This window comes from Gallus gallus, chromosome 6 (genome assembly GCF_016699485.2).
Source record: "Gallus gallus isolate bGalGal1 chromosome 6, bGalGal1.mat.broiler.GRCg7b, whole genome shotgun sequence".
Classification (NCBI taxonomy): domain Eukaryota; kingdom Metazoa; phylum Chordata; class Aves; order Galliformes; family Phasianidae; genus Gallus; species Gallus gallus.
The window spans coordinates 4,949,306-4,967,822 of NC_052537.1; the positions used below are offsets into that span (position 1 = coordinate 4,949,306).

The 18,517-nt window shown below is 41.7% G+C and overlaps 1 protein-coding gene across 1 annotated transcript in view; it reads right to left on the minus strand.

Annotated features, from left to right (window-relative positions):
* SH2D4B (SH2 domain containing 4B) overlaps window positions 1–18,238 on the minus strand; it is a 71,143-nt gene extending 52,905 nt beyond the window's left edge. The window contains exons 1-2 of the mRNA XM_001232927.6: window positions 17,991–18,238; window positions 3,151–3,310 (exon numbers count right to left, since the gene is read on the minus strand). Coding sequence (XP_001232928.3) covers window positions 3,151–3,310; window positions 17,991–18,174 — 344 coding nt within the window. The 5' untranslated portion in view covers window positions 18,175–18,238. The remainder of the gene's footprint in view (window positions 1–3,150; window positions 3,311–17,990) is intronic.
* Between the last annotated feature and the right edge of the window lie 279 nt (window positions 18,239–18,517).

Genomic DNA, 18,517 nt, shown 5'->3' on the forward strand with positions numbered 1-18,517 from the left:
AGGCACAGTTTTTGTTGTTTTTTTTTTAATTGAAGATCAAATTTTAGTCAATAGAAGACCCTTGGTTGCAACAAATAATTAGCATAAGACATCATGGAAACAAAAGAAAAGAATTAGAACACATTTAACAAGAAACCTACCAGGAATGGATTTCAGAAAACCACCCGGACAGGAAGCTTTTTCAACTTTTGATAAGTGTCCCATTAATATAACATCTTCTAAATTAGATAAATAATTATTGGATATTTTCTAGTCATGTCCTGTCTTCCTTGGCTAAACACAGATTTTTCCTATCAGTCTAGCAAACTGTGGGAACTTAGCGTCTCTCAAATTCCAATGAAAATGTCTGCCAAATTCTAACAGTAGAGCATTTATTAGTAGTGACAGCCTAAAAGGAGTGCAGGGTGAAGTTTTAATCCCTGTTTAAATATGCAATCATTATAAGCAAGAGGAATCTGATATGAAATGCAATAATATAGAATAAACCAATATTTAATAGAATAAACCAATATTTAATGTGTTGCTTCTAAGCACTGAACTGCAAAGCTAAGTGCAGAAAGCAGGTGGCCTATGTACCAACAACATCAAGCATCAAAAGACTTTTCAATCTTTCCCAAAGCTGGAATAAGCCCTACTGGAAACACCAGCAAGGCACTTCTAGTAATCAGCTTCTGAACTGCTGGGATAAGAACTAATACAAGCAGCATGCACATAAAGCCAACTGGGGAATGAAAAAAAAGGGTTGAACATACAAAATCCCCATTGTGGGCATAGATGTGCGAAGCAACAAATCTTTTCTGATTTCATCATCTCAAAACCACATTGTTTCACAGAATCACAAAACTGTAGGGGTTGGAAGATTATCCAGTCCGTGGGTGTCCCATCTTTTGACTTGCTTGGGGCCACAATGAGTGAAGAGTGCTTGGTCCTTGAATACAGTTGTTCACAAATGTACATACTGCCAGAACATGATAACATGAGTAAGCTGTTATTGTGATGCAAGGGATGATTTTCTCTGTTAACTTGGGGCTTATAGAAGTCTAGTAATGAGACATGATCAATTTCTTCAACTGAATGTCTGACTGCAACCTTATACATTCTATTTGAAAGTTTGCAGGTAATGTATTTATGTCAATGGGAATGCATACCAAAAAAGCTGGTGATTTTTTTCAGCAACCTTGAAACCTATTCTCAAATTCCTTTATCAGAAACAGAAAGCATGGCTATGTATTTTTTCTTTTTTTTTCTGTTCACAGGCCTGTGTTTAACCAGTGTATCAAAATGCATACAATTATTTGCCATAATTTGAGTGAGCACTGCACTGAGCCCTCCCCACGCAATGGTTTCAGCTCAGGCAGTGCCCATTGCACCTCAGTGTGTGGTTGTTCTGAGCAGTAGGAACGTGGCTGGGGATGGGCTGCTCAGCGGGAAGAGATGCTGCCACGATGGCACGGGACAGGCAGTGGCTGCAGTGAGAGCTGTGCCAGGCTGCATGTGGCCCATGGGTAGGACACGCCTGATCTAGCCCAACATCCCAGCTAAAGCCAGTTCCCTACAGTAGGTTACACAGAAAAGCATCCAGACAGGTTTTGAGTATCTCCAGAGAAGACGACTCCACAGCCTGTTTCCGGTGTTCTGTCACAGTAAAGAAGTGCTTTCTCATGTTCAGGTAGAACTTCCTGTGTTCCAGCCTGCACCTAATTGTCCCTTGTTCTATCACCGGGCACCAGTTAAAAGAACCTGGCCCCATCCACTTGACTTCTAAATATTTAGAAGCATTGTTAAGATCCACCCTCAGTCTTCTCTTCTCCAGGCTGAACAGCCCCAGATCACTCAGCCTTTCATTACTGGAGAGATGCTGTACGCCCCCAGTCATTCTGAGGCCCTCTGCTGGAATGTCTCCAGAAGTTCCCTGTCTTTCTTTAACCAGGGAGCCCAGAACCGGTCACAGTACTCCATGTGTGGCCTCAACAGAGCAGAGTAAAGGGGGAGAATAAACCCCCTCGACTTGCTGGTCACACTCTTTTTATGCACCCCAGGCTACTGTTGACCTTCTTGGCTACAAGGGCACACTGCTATCTCATGGCCAACCCGTTGTCCATCCAGGTCCTTCTCTGCAGAGCTCCTCTCCAGCAGGTCAGCTTCTAACCCATACCTATGTGGTTATTCCTCTTTCAGTGTAGGACTCTGCACTTGCCCTTGCTGAAGGCTCCTCTCAGTCTACCTTCCCAGTCTGTCCAGGTCTCACTGAATGGCAGCACGGCCTCCTGGTGTGTCAGTCACTCCTCCCAGCTCTGTACCATCAGCAAACGTGCTCAGGGTGGACTCTCTCCCTTCATCCAGGTCACCGATGCACATGCTAAAGATGATCAGATCCAGCACTGACCCCTGGGGAGCACTGCTAGCTACAGGCCTCCAGATAGATTCTGTGTCACTGAACACAACCCTCTGAGCTCTGCCAATCAGCCAGTTAACAATCCACCTCACTGTCTGCTCATCTATCCCACACTTCCAATGCTTACTTGCGAGGATATTACGGAAGACAGTGTAAAAAGCCTTGCTGAAGTCAAGGTACGCAACATCCACTGCTCTCCCCACATCTACCCAGCTGATCACGACATCACAGAAGGCTACCAGACTCATCGAGCATGACTTCCCCCTGGTGAATCCATGTTGACAGACTGGAAAACCTGCTTCTCTTCCACCTGCTTAGATATGACATGGCTTGGAGATGACATTCAGAAATATCACCTTCCCAGGGATGGAGATGAGGCCTCCTTCTTTCCTTTCTGAAGAGTGATATGACACCTGCTTTCCTCCAGTTCTCAGACACCTCTCCCATTCTCAATCACCTTTCAAATTCAGCAGAGAGCAACCTGGCAATCACCTCTGCCAACAAACTGGACAATGGTTTAGCAAAATTCCCCAGCAGAAAAATGTTCACTACGATTTTTTGTGCAAGAGGATTTCTATATTTTAAACGTTAAAATAAAATTAAGTTTTTCATACGATGAAAAATCCCCCAAACAAATGCAAATGTTGACAAGACATACTTACCATTTTTTACCCACCATTACCTCACACCTTTCTACAAGGCCATGTGTCCCATTATGCCAAGTGGACCCTGAATTCAGATTCTTAAATCCTCACCATAGCTCTTCTGCCTCCTTCTGTGCTTGTTGCCTGGCGCGTTCAGCTATTAGCTCCTCTGATATCTGTTCATACGGCTTGTCACCCGGGGCTTCTCCCATAACCCAGACCCAGACCTCACCATCATTCCCACGCAGCCACTGCACACGTTTGCCATTACCTGCAACAGCCACCAAGAGGGAAAAAAAAAAAAGGGGGGGGGGGGGGAAGCAAACATGTAAGTGCAGGCTCAAATTCTTACATAAATATAGAGAGAAAGACCAGAAAACTGTAGTTTGGAAGCAATTTACTATTCAGATTAAGACATTAGAGGCTTGACGAAATCTACGGATTTGACCAATCCACCATGCTAGAAGTGGGGAAGAAAGTGTTTGTACATTTCAAAGCATATAATCTTCAAAGGCTCATTGCTCTACCAAAAAAAAATATAACAAAAAAATTTCTCACATGCATTGTCCAGAATTTAGGGACTATGATCCCTTTTTCATTGCAGAAACTACATTGTCTTGCCTAACTCAGCATAGGATGAACAAAAAGGAAGAGTAAAAGAGCTGGAGAGATGGAAACAACTAGTAGCATTATACAACTAGGAGAGCTTTAGCCCACAGAGAATTCTGAGCGTTGGGCATACAGAGACCCAAGCTGAACCTTCACAACAATTCAGGAATTCCCTGCTTCCACAGTGTGTGGAGGAGGAGTTACAGAAAGCCTACACATTAGAGTGCACCACTCAACAGTAGAAGCATTTCTGTTCCAGCATGCAATTCATAGGGATTAAGTTTCTGGTTCAGTTTTCATGAAAGATACTATGCAAAAAAAACTACGGTTGCAGTGTTGGCAGAGTGATTTCTCCAATACAGCTTGTACACTCTTGACAATACAGACATTTGGCTAGCATTCAGTTCCAAAACATCTGTGAAAGGCTTCCTGCTGAGTACAAAGGGTACTTGATTAGATCCTATGTGACTAAACTTGAAGTCATATACACCACCTCACTCTTGTACATTTAATTCATATACTTTTATGCATTTTAGAGATTCATAAGAAGTAATCAGTGGAAACACCTTTTCCCTCCATTTTTATTTCTTGCTCATTTTTTGAAATTGTCCCTCACAAAAGGACATTCCACTACAAACACTACAGCCAAAATAGATAATGAAAATCATTTCAAAAAAAATACAGACTAAAAGGCCACAAGGGATCAGCAGTTAATCTCTTTTGCTCTACATTAAGCAGGTTGTTCCAAAGGTAGTGCCTCCTATTTATTCCCATGGGAAGGACAACTGATAGAAGAGAACAATAATACTATTTTAGAGAGTAAAACCCCAGCTAACAAATACTATTTTTCAACAGTCGCCACCATTAGCTAGGCATTTTCACCAGTGATGAACAAGAGCCTCCTGCATCCTGTGCTTGTACAAGTCTGCATCAGCAGAAGTAACCAAACGTTGCCGCTGCTGAAATGCACCACCCATAGCCTCACTGTGCTCACATCCATTCATTCACTTCCATGTCATACACCATTCTGTCAGACTGCCTCTCTGCTGCCATCTGTCACACAGCAACAAAATGCAATGGAATATTGATGGAAAGGTTCAGCCTCTACTGCCACACCACCAATACACACCTTTGAGGTTGTGGGCCAACATAATAAAATAAAAGGCATAACTTTCAGAGCAGACCACACATCCCGCTAGTAATGAGACCAGTAAATTATTCATAGCCACTTACTACTCTCCAGGAGACATTATGCCTCATTTCAAGACATGAACAATCGGACAGCCCTCATTTTCCCAGCTAGTTTTAGTCTGATCATTCTTGTAAGAGTAAAAATAAATCTGGTCCTATCTGAACCTTCAATTGAAGGTGTTTTTTTCTTTTTTTTTTTTTTAACATCTTTATCTACTTCATTAGCTTTGCTACTCTCACCATCTTCAACTACCTGCTGTTCTACAATAGGGCAATATCCACTTAACCAGATTAAGGTTTCCCAATGTATCATCAAAAATATTTTTGACATCCCAGACTGAAGAGAGAAAACTGCAAGAGAGAGCGTAGCAGGGCAGTAGGCCACACCAGTGCCAAGACACACTCATAAATGTTTATGATACAAACTGAAGGCAACGAACATATCAAATCTCTCAATGAAAGCTGATATTCTACATCAAATTGGAAAATGTTATTTGTAAGAATTCGCTCTGCCGGCCTAATGGTACTAACTTACTTGAGTGGAAAAACTTATGCTAGTAATGGTTTTCTTCAATAACCCCCAAGCACTTTGTCCTTTCACAGTCTATCAGATTATGTGTCAAGATACAAATGTGAACTTATTCTACTGCAGTTCTACTGTGTTGTGTTAGCACAATGTTTACACTGTATTTTTTATTACACAACATTTGAAAACCAGCTACCAAGAACAGATTGGTCATATCAGTATGTGTCCCTAAGGCTGTCATCTGCATTTCACTTCCTGAGAAGTATGGAATGATTTCCTAGGAGCACTGTCTCTACATTTGAGAGACGTGGATTTGACAGCTAGACCACCTGATGGGTAAGGAATGGGCTGGATGGTAGCACTCACAGTGTCTGCAGTGAATGGCTCAGCGTCCAGGTGGAGATCAGTGATCAGGACTGGGACCAGCACTATTTATATCTTTGTTGTCATCATGGACAGTGGGATTGAGTACCTTCAGCAAGTTTGGGGACAACACCAGCCTGAATTGTGCGGTCAACATGCTGAAGGGAAAGATGCCATTCAGACAGACCTTGACAAGCTTGAGAAGTAGGCCCACGGGAATCTTGTGAAGTTCAACAAGGCCTAAGTGCAAGATCCTGCACCTGTGTCAGGTGCTTTCTCAACATGAGAAAGCAGCACATGCTTGCAGTCCAAAAGGCCAGTTGAGTCCTGAGCTGCATGAAAAACAGCATGGCCAGCAGGTCAGGAAGCTGATAGTCCCCCTCTGCCCCACTTTCACGAGGCCTCACCTGCACTACTGTGCCTGCCCCCCCCCCCCCCGCAAAAGAAAGATGTAAAGTTGTTGGAGCAGGTCCAGAGGAGAGTCATAAGGATGCTCAGAGGGCTGGAGGACCTCTCTCCTGTGAAGAGAGGCTCAGAGAATGTCTTCTCTCAGGAGAAGAGAAGGCTCTGAGGAGACCCACTGCTGCCCTCCCAGTATCTAACGGGGGCTTACAAGAAAGCTGAAGAGGGACTTCCTAAAGAAGAATGCTGTGATAGGAAAAAAGGTAATGGCTTTAAAATATAAGAAGGTAGATTTAGATAGGAAATAAGGAAAAAAAAAAACAAAACTTCACTATGAGAGTGGCAAGGCACTGGAACAGGTTGAGCAGAGAAGTTGTGGATGCCCCATTCCTGGAGATGTTTCAAGGCTAGCAATCACATCTAATAGAAGGTGTCTCATGATTTTAAGGTCCCTTCAAAGCCAAATTATTCTGTGATTCTAAGATTCTAATGTTTCTCAAATGCACAATTTAACCACAATTACCGAGCCACTTAAAACAAATAATTGATGTATAGACACATATTGAGATATTGTACTCTTTCTTCCTTTTATAACAATAGATCTTTCTTGCGAATCTACAGACAAGGGATAGATTTTGAAAAACATCAGTGCAGTATACAGTAGGTTAAGTATTATACTACTGTACCGTATACTGCTATATAAACATAGTCCAAGTTGGAAGAAAACAGAGCTATCAAACAATCAGGCAATTTGAAGAATTTAAACCTGTTTAAAGATAGGTTTCTATATGTACATTTTTATAACGTTTGAACTTGAGCGTATATGCCTATACTACACCTTTTTCTTTAGAACATGAGAAAAACTTGAAAATTCAACTATCCACCATTTTACTTCCAGAAATTACTCCCATGCAAATCTTACCTTAAATCTACTCGAGCTACATTCCCCATAAAGTTGGAGATTGGCTTTACTGCACAATCTGATCATAAAACCTTGCACTTTCTTAGCACAAAATAACATCCAGAAAATGATGAGTGGTCAGGAAAAGAAATAACTCAGGGAGAAGATCTGACATCATGAAAATGGAATTCCTGCCATACAAGAGGCATTTGCAGCCTAAAGATCAGGTTCACAGTGGTCACTGTCAGGCCTTTCGGGCCAACAACACCGAGCTTGCATTTTCAAACTGCAGAAACAATTGCTATCTATGAGCTGAGAGCACAGAAAACTCTTTTCCTCAATATTTCTAGGAAACTAGTGATGTCTGCCTTACTAGTGCAGAATTACTACCATTCAGGGCTGATTATAATAAAATAATTTCTACTTCAAGACACTTCGAAAGTATTACATTTTTCAGAATATATGTATGCTATTCATATAATTTATTTCTAAATGAAACAAATTTGAAATAGAGAAATTCAAATAAGTCTAAAAGGAAAAGACAGGTCATAACTAAATAAATTTCAAGTGAGAAAGCAGCCAGGGAATCTCATTTTTCTTCTTCAGGAACAGAGACATCTGAGCCCAGGAACAAAACCTAATTCAAAACCAGGAAATCAAATCAAATCTCTTGAGCCCTCTTGGTGAGCTCTTTGGTGCTTGATCACAAAAATACTTCTCTTTTCCTGCAGAGACTGTGGCAAGTTGTGCAAAGTTAGCATTAGGAAATTCTGGACATCAAAATTAGTCCGGATGAGAAAGCCAGGAAAAAAAGCATTTTAGAAACAAAAATTACTTTATCAGGAAAACTGCACCGAATAATTCACCAAGATTTTTTTCTATCTCTACTACTCAGACCAACGATTTATAAAGGAATAGAATATTATCATGGTTTTTGTCTAAATCAACTCTGTAGTAACTGAACAACGCTATGTTACTTCTTGCAATTCTCTTAACCTATCTATGGGAGTGCATCTCTTTCTGAGGCCTCCCAAAGCTACAACTACACTGCTTTAAGATCAGTAAATAGGTTCATGCATATTACCACTTATACCAGGCAAATACAAAATCAAGTATGCTAAATTTGCAGCACAAAGAGATAACAATGAAAACTTTCTTCAGACCTACAACCTGAAACAACAGTAACATAAAATTGCACTTATAAACACAAATGCATACACACAATCGAAAATGATAGCAAACCGTCTTTCTACTTATTTTTGTTTATTCAGTCAATTGCATAAAAGCTACATATGTATAAAACAACATCCTAGAGAGCAGCTCAAGTGTCTCACGTGCAAGAATTGCTGGTCTCTACCAGCAGTACTGCCAATCTCACATACACACACGCGCTGAGCTGGAGCTCAACCATGGGCTGGGCTGTATATCACAACAGGATGCCCTTTGAGCCTCCCTTAGGAAATCCTCAGTGTATGCAGCATATCGTTACTGCCATGGCCAAACACTGCCAGAGAACGTGAACATCAGAAACCACATTAGATAAGAGTGAAAGCCATCAGGGGAAGGGGCCTGGGAGGGGGATCCCAATACAGACAATGCTTGTACTAAATCAGGCTTCAGCTTGCATTAGTTCAGGCTTCCAGGCTGTGATTGAGGCTTATAGCAAATGGAACTGCGCAAATCTCTATCTTTCATTGCCTCTGCTGATCAGGATGGAGGAATAGAATCACAGTTTGTTTTTTTTTTTTTAATGAATTGGGTTTTATCTAGCTTCATTTTCAAACACGCTTGCAACTAAAGGGCTTTAAAAATAGCAATAATCAGAGCAAACAGGATATCGCTGGAGTCAGTTCCATCCTCTGAGCTCATTCATTTTAGTTTTAACAACTACAACACCCCTGACAATTCTTACTTGTGATCCATCTCCAGGGTTTTCAGGGGAAGAGCCCAAAGGCCCATTAGAGGCTCGATTTGTGTCAGGCCTCCCAGCTGTGCTATTACTTCACCACACCTGCCCACTCAGCCCTGCAAAACAAGAGGCACCAGCAATCCCCCTTGCCTTTGTAGCACAGGGAATATTACAAGCTCTGTCAAGTGCAAATTGAGGAAATGGAAAGATCACTGATTTATAATTTCAGAAGCACAGAAGGGCTTTCAAAGTCTGCTAAAAAGTCACTTTCTCAAAACAGCCTGCTATTTCAATGAACAGCCTTGTTTCTCTAAGGTTTGGCTTCCCACCACAGTTCTCCCACTTGGAAGCTACTGATCTCTGCAATAGCAAATCACTTCATTTCCTCACTAGCTGAAAAGCTTTGTAGTCAGATAAATATCTTTTGACCCTCTCTTTAAAAGTGTTCCTTCTCTCACTCTGCACTACAAGAAAGCTCCTGAAACTTATTCTGCATTTCAAATAGGCTGCATGAGCATTCACTGCTGACATCAAGCTGATCAGTCTGATCTGCCTTCATTGGTCAGAGATAAATGCAGCTTGTGGGGGTACTTTCGCTGCTGTTGTTCTTTGGGATTACAGATACATGGCATACTCTAGTCTGAGTACTATGTGTTTTAAATAAGATTTTGGCCTTGGCTTTCTGAAAAAAGCAATTGTCAAATCTTTAAGGTAGAGGCTTGCATTTCCACAGTCAGCAGAGTCCATGAGGTTGCGCTCAGAGTTTCATGAGCTACCGGACATATACTAGAAACACATCGATAAAGATGAAGATGAGGATGTTAGGCTACCAGTTTCTTGAGCTTACCCACTGCAAGTATCTTATAAATACCTTTTTTAACATACAATCTCACCATTTGCCTTCTTTTTAAGGAGAAAACACAGTCCGTATTATTGGGAATGTTTCTGAATGACATTTACAAGGACAGAACGCACTTTCCTGAATACTAACTTCTGTAGATCCATGAAAATACACACAGAATAAATAGATGGTGTAACACAATGGAAAACACAGCAATGACAGCATGGTCCCAGGCTTGCAGCAAGCAAGCAAGGACTTGCTCAAACGCTATGGACACAGAAACAAAGGAAAGAAACTGCTTACTTTCAGAAGAGCCTCAGGTAGACAGAGATCTCCAGCAAAATACCCTCACTTCCAGTGCCAACACTTACATGAGGTCTGGGAAGGGGTGGATCCTGGCTCCAGCCCTTCTAATCACTCAGCTGCATTGCACACACCTGAGCTCCCCTGGGTTGGCCCTGCCTTCCCACCAGGTGCTCCGTCACTGCTTCAGGCCATGACTTACCATTTCCACTACAGGTGGTCAAGATGAAAGCAATGAAAGTAACATAATCCCACAATAAACTGCAGATATACTACAATTAATTATGTGGTCCACCCTTGCTAGCAGTCATAGGACCATGAACCCATCTCTTACAAGAACACATTCCGAGAGTTCCGTTGCTTCAAACTAATCCTTGAGACAACAACAAAACGCGGAACAACTCTGAACTTCTCAAGCAGCTCCTCAGCATTTCACTTTATACACTGTCCAGTTCCAACACTGCGTTGTTTGCCTCCCTATTTGAAGGAGAATGTCCAGGAGAAGCAATAAAATTCAGCTGGTTACGTTAATGTATCAGCAAGGGTTGCTGGATCTCACCACTGCTGAAAAATGAGCCTTCATGGCTCTCCAGCTGCTTTCTGCTCATATAACAAACCCTATCTTATGTTTATGGAATTACAGCCTGTTGCCATGGAAATAATTATGCTGCAATATACCCCTGCAGGATTAAATAAAGGAAGAGTGACTGCAAGAGAGCAAACATGAAGCGAGGAAACAGTTACCCAAATACGACTCCGGTAATTAACTAATGTAGCAAAAATATCCATACATAATGCTCAAAGGTAAATGGATTTGCAGTATCAGATGGTACATTTTCAAGGTTTGAATACTGCAAACAAAGAAGAGGGAAAAAATAAAATCAAAAATAAGATAGCACTTACTTGATTTTCTATCCAGTATGCCCCTAACATTTTCTTGGCTCCTTGGGCAAAGCACACTAACGCCTATTAATTTTATGTTTTGCCCACTTTCAACTGTGAAGTAACATTCAGAGCTTGTTCTTAAAGACATTGCTGTAACTCTACAAACTACAGTTTAGCAGCAAGCTCAAGTCAGTCCATTTTTATGTCCCTTTCATTGGTAATGGTATAAAAGTGCAGATGCATATCAGATGAAAGAGGAAGCTTATGAACTTATTTGCATCAATTGCATTCATTTATTTTTCTTTCAATAAAAAAAGAAAGAAAAAAGCACTGTAGTTTCTGATTCCCAATCCCAGTTATCTTTTATACACAGTAAAAGTCATACGCAAGGCTTGTTTCTTACTAAGAGCTATTGCAAAGCATCCAAGTTAACCTGCTACTATAGAATAAACAAAAGCAAGTCTGCATGGCTACTTCAGGGACTGATGGAAAGTCATTGGTATCCCACTACAGCGAGATTTTCCATCATCACAGCACAGGAGTGCATTGGGAGGTTAACGAACCATCAGCAGTGTCTTACTAAACCCACTGCTCACTTGAATGCATCAAGTTTTCCTATCTTTTCCAAATCCTGCCTTCAAAACCCAGTTCTTCTATTGAAAACAGGGACAAATAGCAAGAAAATATAGAATTAGCTTGGGCAAACCTCACTCCCCCCTTGGCTGCTGTGCTGCTCTATTTCCATATCAACTATTCATGAGCTTGCAACCAGTCACAACCTCCTATCGTTACTAGAGCACAACTACGTACAAGAAAGCCTGTCTACCACCACTGTCTCCCGGCAGGCTCAGCAGCAACTTGCAGCAAAGGAACACAGCAACTGTCTCCCTGCCAGCGACTCAATTAACCCAGTAGCCCCTCAGAACGCACATGCAAGAGAAACCTTGGTTGAAATAAGACCTAGGTAGCCAGCAATATTCTGCTCTTATGTTTTCTGCAAAACAGACAAGTCAGCCGCAGGGCTGAGGATGAGCCTAAAAAGCACGGACTTAAGGGCTAATCCAAGGAGGACAGAGAAGTCCCTCTGGATTTGTTCCATCTGGTACATATCTGGGTCACATGGCGGTCAGAGATGTTTCTAGCCCCAGCTTTCTCAAGCTTTTGCTTTTCTCAAAGCAAACATTTAGAAGCCACTGTTTAGGCATAGCTCAGTACAGAACCACACTCGGCACGAACCCTGAGCAGCTGAGTTCTGCCCCGAGGTATCTAATACTAACAAAACTGCATTTGCATCACAGGCTGCTTTACATGTTGCGAATGCTACATCAAAGTTTTTCCAACAATTTCAAATTAGCTGGCTCAGATCCCTAATAAAAATTATCCCAGCGTTTTCATTAAATTTTCAGTCCTCTCTGAATTGAAAATAAATATGAGACTTTACAGAATTCAAGACCACATACAGCCAGAAACTTAGGAAATACTCAAGTCTGATAGTTTTGGTTAGACCTGCATCCAGTGATACGGGGAACAGGACAATGAACACTGCCAGGAGCATGCTTCTATAGTGTTAGCCAAGCCTTAGCTAAGCATTACCAGGATGTGGAGAAAATTTACTATACATAAGGAACACATTTCTGAGTTCAGAAATGTAGAGGAATGTCACTGTGTACATCCATGCACCCTTAAATGCACACACTGAAACATACACTCACTGGTCTTCACCTGCACAGTGATCTATCCTCCAACTATCCATTTGTGACATTTAAAATACTTGCTTTCAAATTGCTTCATCTATTCTCCAATGATTTTCCGACACAAATGTCATTTTGACAGAGAAATTATTTTCTAGCCATGCTGTGATAAACCTACCTAATTTTCTCCCAGCTACGCTTGTTAAGGACAGGTAAATAACAGAGTTTACAAATAGCTCCTGTCTGAACATCCTGAGCTGCAGTTCACAATGAGTAAATGTCAGCATAAGTAGCAGCAGTCCAGCATCGTCCTACCTCCCACGTGGCTGCTCTTCAGCTTCCTAGAGCTCAATAGGTTCTGAAATCTCATTTTAGGTATTCTGACAGCTTCGGATAGCACACGAGTCAAAATCCAAACTGGCAGCGTTCTTTGCTTAGTCCCAACTCCACTATACTGGTTAAAGGGCTCCTGCCTAATCACATAAATGCACTTCATTGCAAATTGCAAAGCTGCCTGTCAGTCTGCTGAGAAAATCCCCAAGGGATCCTGCATTTTTGAAGAGGCTTCCCATAGCGGTATTGGCACAACGAGAAAAGGCAACCTGTTTTATTACAATGAAGGACTATCCCTGAAAGATAGCAAAGGAATAATTTATAAGCAGAGAACATACTATAAATTCCAAGAACTCTATTCCTTTTTTAAGCTTTTTTCGGTACGAGCCATCAGTCATAATAAAAGCTTCAAAATACTTCCTTTAACTTGGAATAAATTCACTAAATACTGCTGTTTTGGGAGGACCCCAAAGCAATGCTCAAATTCTACCAGTAAGTTCTAGGAAAGGTACATATACAGGCTTGGTAGAAAGAACAAAAGCTTCGGAACAGTTCACTATTGGCTAAAGGAAATATTTCATTCCAAAGAAATGATGCCTTTATATTACTCCCTTTTATACACTGATTTATATTTTAAAAAGGGAGGAATTGTAAGCTGTTGAAGACCCTGGGAACATTTCACTCACCCTCAAAATGAAATACTATCTTTAACATTGGCTCAGGCTGATATAAATCTCAATTGTGACCTTTTCTCAAGACACACAAACCAACCAACTCGAACGTAAAAGCAGGTATGATTTAGCTGTTACTGAAGGAGGCTAATATTATTTTCTTCAGACATAAAGACTGAGACTGACCTCATGTAGAATGCTATACTGTTTGTATTGCTAAACTCTCTCAACAACTTACATTGCATTTAACAGGACATCTAAGACAATCTCTGTTCCTTGGTATCCCTATAAGAAATATCACTGCCTACCTTGGGTCTTTGCTAGTTAGATCCCACAACAATTGGAAAGTTATCACACTGAGCAGCGTTCCCTAAACCTGTGAGTGGTTTTAACTCAAGAACAAGGATAATCTTTTTATTTGACCTGTGAGTTTTTTCTTCCCCAACTCTGGGCTCGTGACTTGCACAAGACAACGTATCTTGCCCTGTACGGCAAGTTAGTCACACAGCACACCTTGCTTGGCTTCAAACCAGCACTTCCAAGAAAGAGCTGACATGGATGACACCCAGGCATACCAGAGCTGAGGGGCTCCAGCAACCTGCAGCAGACAAGGCATCTCCTGTAAGCCCTTCTCCAGCAAGTTCCGAGTCCTGTTCTCAGAAAGCAGAAACCTTAGGTTTGTGTAACCACTCTTCACCTCACATCAGCCCTCTCATTTTCACAGACTTCCTGCTGATGTGGTTACCTGAAAATTCATGGCTGTCACGTGAAGCCCCTGGTACCATTACTTCCATTTCAAAAAAAGGGAGAAAGGAAGACCCAGGGAACTACAGGCCGGTGAGCCTCACCTCTGTGCCTGGGAAGATCATGGAGCAGATCTTCCTGGAAGAGGCGTTAAGGCAGTGCAGGAAAACCTAAATTGCATTCATCATCACTGCAAAATTTTGAGAAATCCACCCCTTTTCATTTGCTATTGGTTTTGCACACACAGTAGAAACAGGTGAGCTCTTGAACTGGAAGAGAATTGTACCAATTGTTGTTCAGGACAACAGCTCAAGCCTGAGCACTTTCTGGAACACTTTTAAAGAAATGCTTATTATCACCAACTCCTTCTGCATTATCTCACCCTATTCCCTCCCAAAGAGGCGGGGTAAGGGTTTCATAAGTGACTGTTCCATTTATGAGAAAAATAGAAGAATCATTGTATTATAAACACTACATCATGGAAGTTAAGATAGATTTTCAGTGAAACCAAATGCCTGACTTCTTCAACCTTAAATTCCAATAGTTCTCTCTCAAAAACTTCTGTAAGACCAGTTCTCCAGTAGTGTTCTGTTGGATGTGGTATGCTTCTATCTTCAGTCAAACCAAAAGGATAACTCAAATTGTTAGTTTAAGAAGGCACGTAGGTCACTCCAAAAATAGTGCCTCCTGTTCATTTCCATGGAGACTACAACAGATACACAGGGCAGAAAAACACTATTTGAGAGAGCACATTCTCAGTTACAAAACAGTGTTTTTCAACAGTCACCATCACTAGTTATGCATTTTCCCCAGCAGAGAACAAGAGCGTGTATGTCACACTTGTAAAAATCCACACCAGCAGAAGTGACCCACTGTTTCACAGCCGTTATTATGGCATTGTTGCTAGGAAAACGTTGCCCATGCAGTCCATTTTCCTCAGCCCAGACAGATGGCAGTCAGAGGCACCAAGTCCTGACAACAGGGTAGGCATGTTAGCACAGTTCAGCCAAGATTGGCAAGGTGCTCCACAGTCTTCAAATCAGTATAAGGCCTGGCATTACCATGTTGCAAGAGAAATGTTGTCTTCTATTCTTGCTGTATTCTGGAAGTTGAAGCCTTCAGCTTAGTCAGGGTCACAGTGTAGCAGTCAGCGTTGATGGTTTGTCTCGGTTTCAGGAAACCCAGAGTTATTACCCCTTTTCTATCTATCTGAAAAGGTACACATAACTTTATCCACTGAGGGCTGTGTCTTGAACTTTTTCTTCAGTGGGGAGTCCACGTTGCCACTCCACATACTGCTGTTTTGACACCGGCTTGTAGTAGTAACACCACATCTCATCATCTCTAATAATATAATACAGGCAACCGTCATATGCAACCTCATATTAGTTCAGTAGGTCCTCACAAATATCACACAGTGTTCTTTCTCTTCCTGTCTTTTGCCACCATAGTTTCCAATGCTTTGAAACCAACATTCCGCTCCATCCATAGTTGCCTTGTCATAATCTATCAACTGACATGGGTGAGCTGATCAAGATGCTCTTCATTTGGTGGTGTGACAGATGTGTGTGAAACGTGGCTCATCTTTCACATCACTGTAACACTGCTGAAACTCATAACCCACTGCCTCACTGTGCTCACATCCATTGTTGGTCTCCATAAGTATTCAGTAGGTGACAATTAATGTTGACAGCTGCAATTTTTTTCCACACAGAGGAATTCAGTGACACACCTTTGCCACAAGTGCCCTTCCATATCAAATGCCATTCAGTCAGACTGCCCCTCTGCTGCCATCTGTCACATGGCAGCAACATGGAATAGGTATCGGTGGGAAGGTTCAACCTCTACTGCCACATTATGATCATCTGCCTCTGACATTGTGGAACAACATAGTAAAATAGGAGGCATTACTTCCAGAGCAGTCTTCGTAAAACATGAAATAGAAAGGTGTTGATGTGACATTTTACTCTAGGCGAATGTGAACATTTTTGTCAGTACAAATACAATCTACAAGTTACTGTGTTGCTCCTCTCCTCCTCCTCCAATTCTTTATAAATCAGAAAATTAATTACCCAGAAAATAGTCTCCTGTAGTAGGAAGCTGAACAGGTTTAACGCATAGTTTATATATGGAAATTTAGATGTCAACACTGTGACAAATCATCACATAAATATTTTTGCAGCTAGACTTTGCTGCATCCATCTTTCCCAAAGAATGAGCATAATGCAGATTATCTAGAGGATAAATGGCTGTTTTGGTTTAAGGATCTGAACGACATTTTTAATATTTTTTTCCAGCTACAAATCAGTTGAGATGAACAAAGTTATTGTGCTGTCTGAGAGAAGTGATCCTGATACCGCCTTTCTTAGAGGAGAGAGATTCACTCTAAGAGCACTAAGATGAAGTAAACAGAAATTAAATACAATTTGGTTTCCCAACTTCTACTTTGTCATTTGTGTGGGGACATTTTATAGTCAATATGGCTAAATAGGCTGTTCTTAATGTTCCCCCCTTACTGCAAGGCTACCATTGTTACCTACCCTAGAGTCACTTTATAAAGGCCCTAGCTTCAAGTGAGACTTGAGAACTACTTTTGTTTTGAAATACGTTTCTGTAGCCATAGTGTTTGAACTGCCAAGTATCCACTTGGATATACTCGGTACTTTGTAAGGTTCAGCTGCTCTAAACTGGTTAAGAAGTCTGACGATTTAATCCAGTAACACATCTGCATTGAGGTGCTCAAAGCAAAGCCTTCTACTATGGGTATGAGTTAACAGGAGCAACACTTAATATAGTGACTGCAGCCGTAATCAGCTGCCCGGGATTATTAGTGATTTTGAACGTTCAGACTTGAATTGATTTAAAGATGGGATAAGATCTTTAGTATTTCACAGGGAGCGTTTGACACATCTCTGTGACATCTCCTTGCTGAGTGAGGAATGGTTGCAACTACATTTTCATGAGGAAATTGTTTTCTATCATGCATCAGTCTGACAACTTCATCCTCAAGACGGAGAAATAGTCAGAAGCCACTTGCCCAAAAGGGGACAACAAGGAAATATTTTTATTTATTCTAAACCACACGAACCCAAGATCAAACACTTGGTAATGACCCTGTGGAAACATTTCTCCCAAGCAGCTCCAGCTCATGAATCTATCTTCTGATCCAGTCACATGTAAACAATTAGTGCCAAGTTAAGAAACCTCAACAGCATAGGATAAGCCTGCCTTTTGCTTGACTGAGGAGCAAGCGAAGGGATGGCAGGCAAAGAAAAAAGCCTCAGTAGTGGGAGACCTGGTAATCTCCAGTTACCACTGAGAAAATTGGAGCAGTGATTTCTGTCTGAAAGAGTCACTTTGAAACAATTCCCCTTGCTCCCACACTAAACTACTCCCTGGAGAAAGAACCAGCCTTGAGAGACAAAGAGCAGCAACAGTGTTTTTGCTGCCCAAGCCTGGTTTGCCTATGGGGACAGCTGGCAAGCTTCCTTCTAATCTCTTTCAGAAATGCTGTATCAAAGCCAGTTGCATGCCCATCTCCCCCAGCTCCAGAGCAAGCATAGGAGGAGGTTACAAGCTTACTTTGTTTGCGCCTTGCTGTTTTTGTCAGCATAGCCTCCTCCATTCGTGCTTTTTCTTCCCTCTCCTTCCAGCGCCTCAGCTGCTCTTCTCTCATCTTGTAAAACAAGATTTGCTTCTGCTCTTCATTCAGCTCTGCCAGGAGCTCAGGGTCGATATACATATCACGCAAAATCTGCTGCAGCATGACTACTCCAAAAGCAAAGAGAGGAACTTGCTCCCAACTATCTTCAGTACAGTGAGGAAATCCCACCTACAGCACTCCAGAAAGCAACCTGCAGCAAAGGAATTCTCCCACGCCTGCCAGCCCAGCAGAGGCTCAATTCTTCTCGCTCTGTCCCTCTTCTTGCAGGCATATTCTGCTCCTCTTCTCTTACAGTGACAGAGTTCTCTGCTTATCTCATCCACCAAAGGTAGTGACAGGTGTCGAGTGAAACGAGGGGGGAGGAATGGAGAAAGATGAGGAAATAAATGAAAAGATCAAAAGAAGTAAGACCCTTCAGCGTCCCTGACTGCAAACAGGTAAAAAC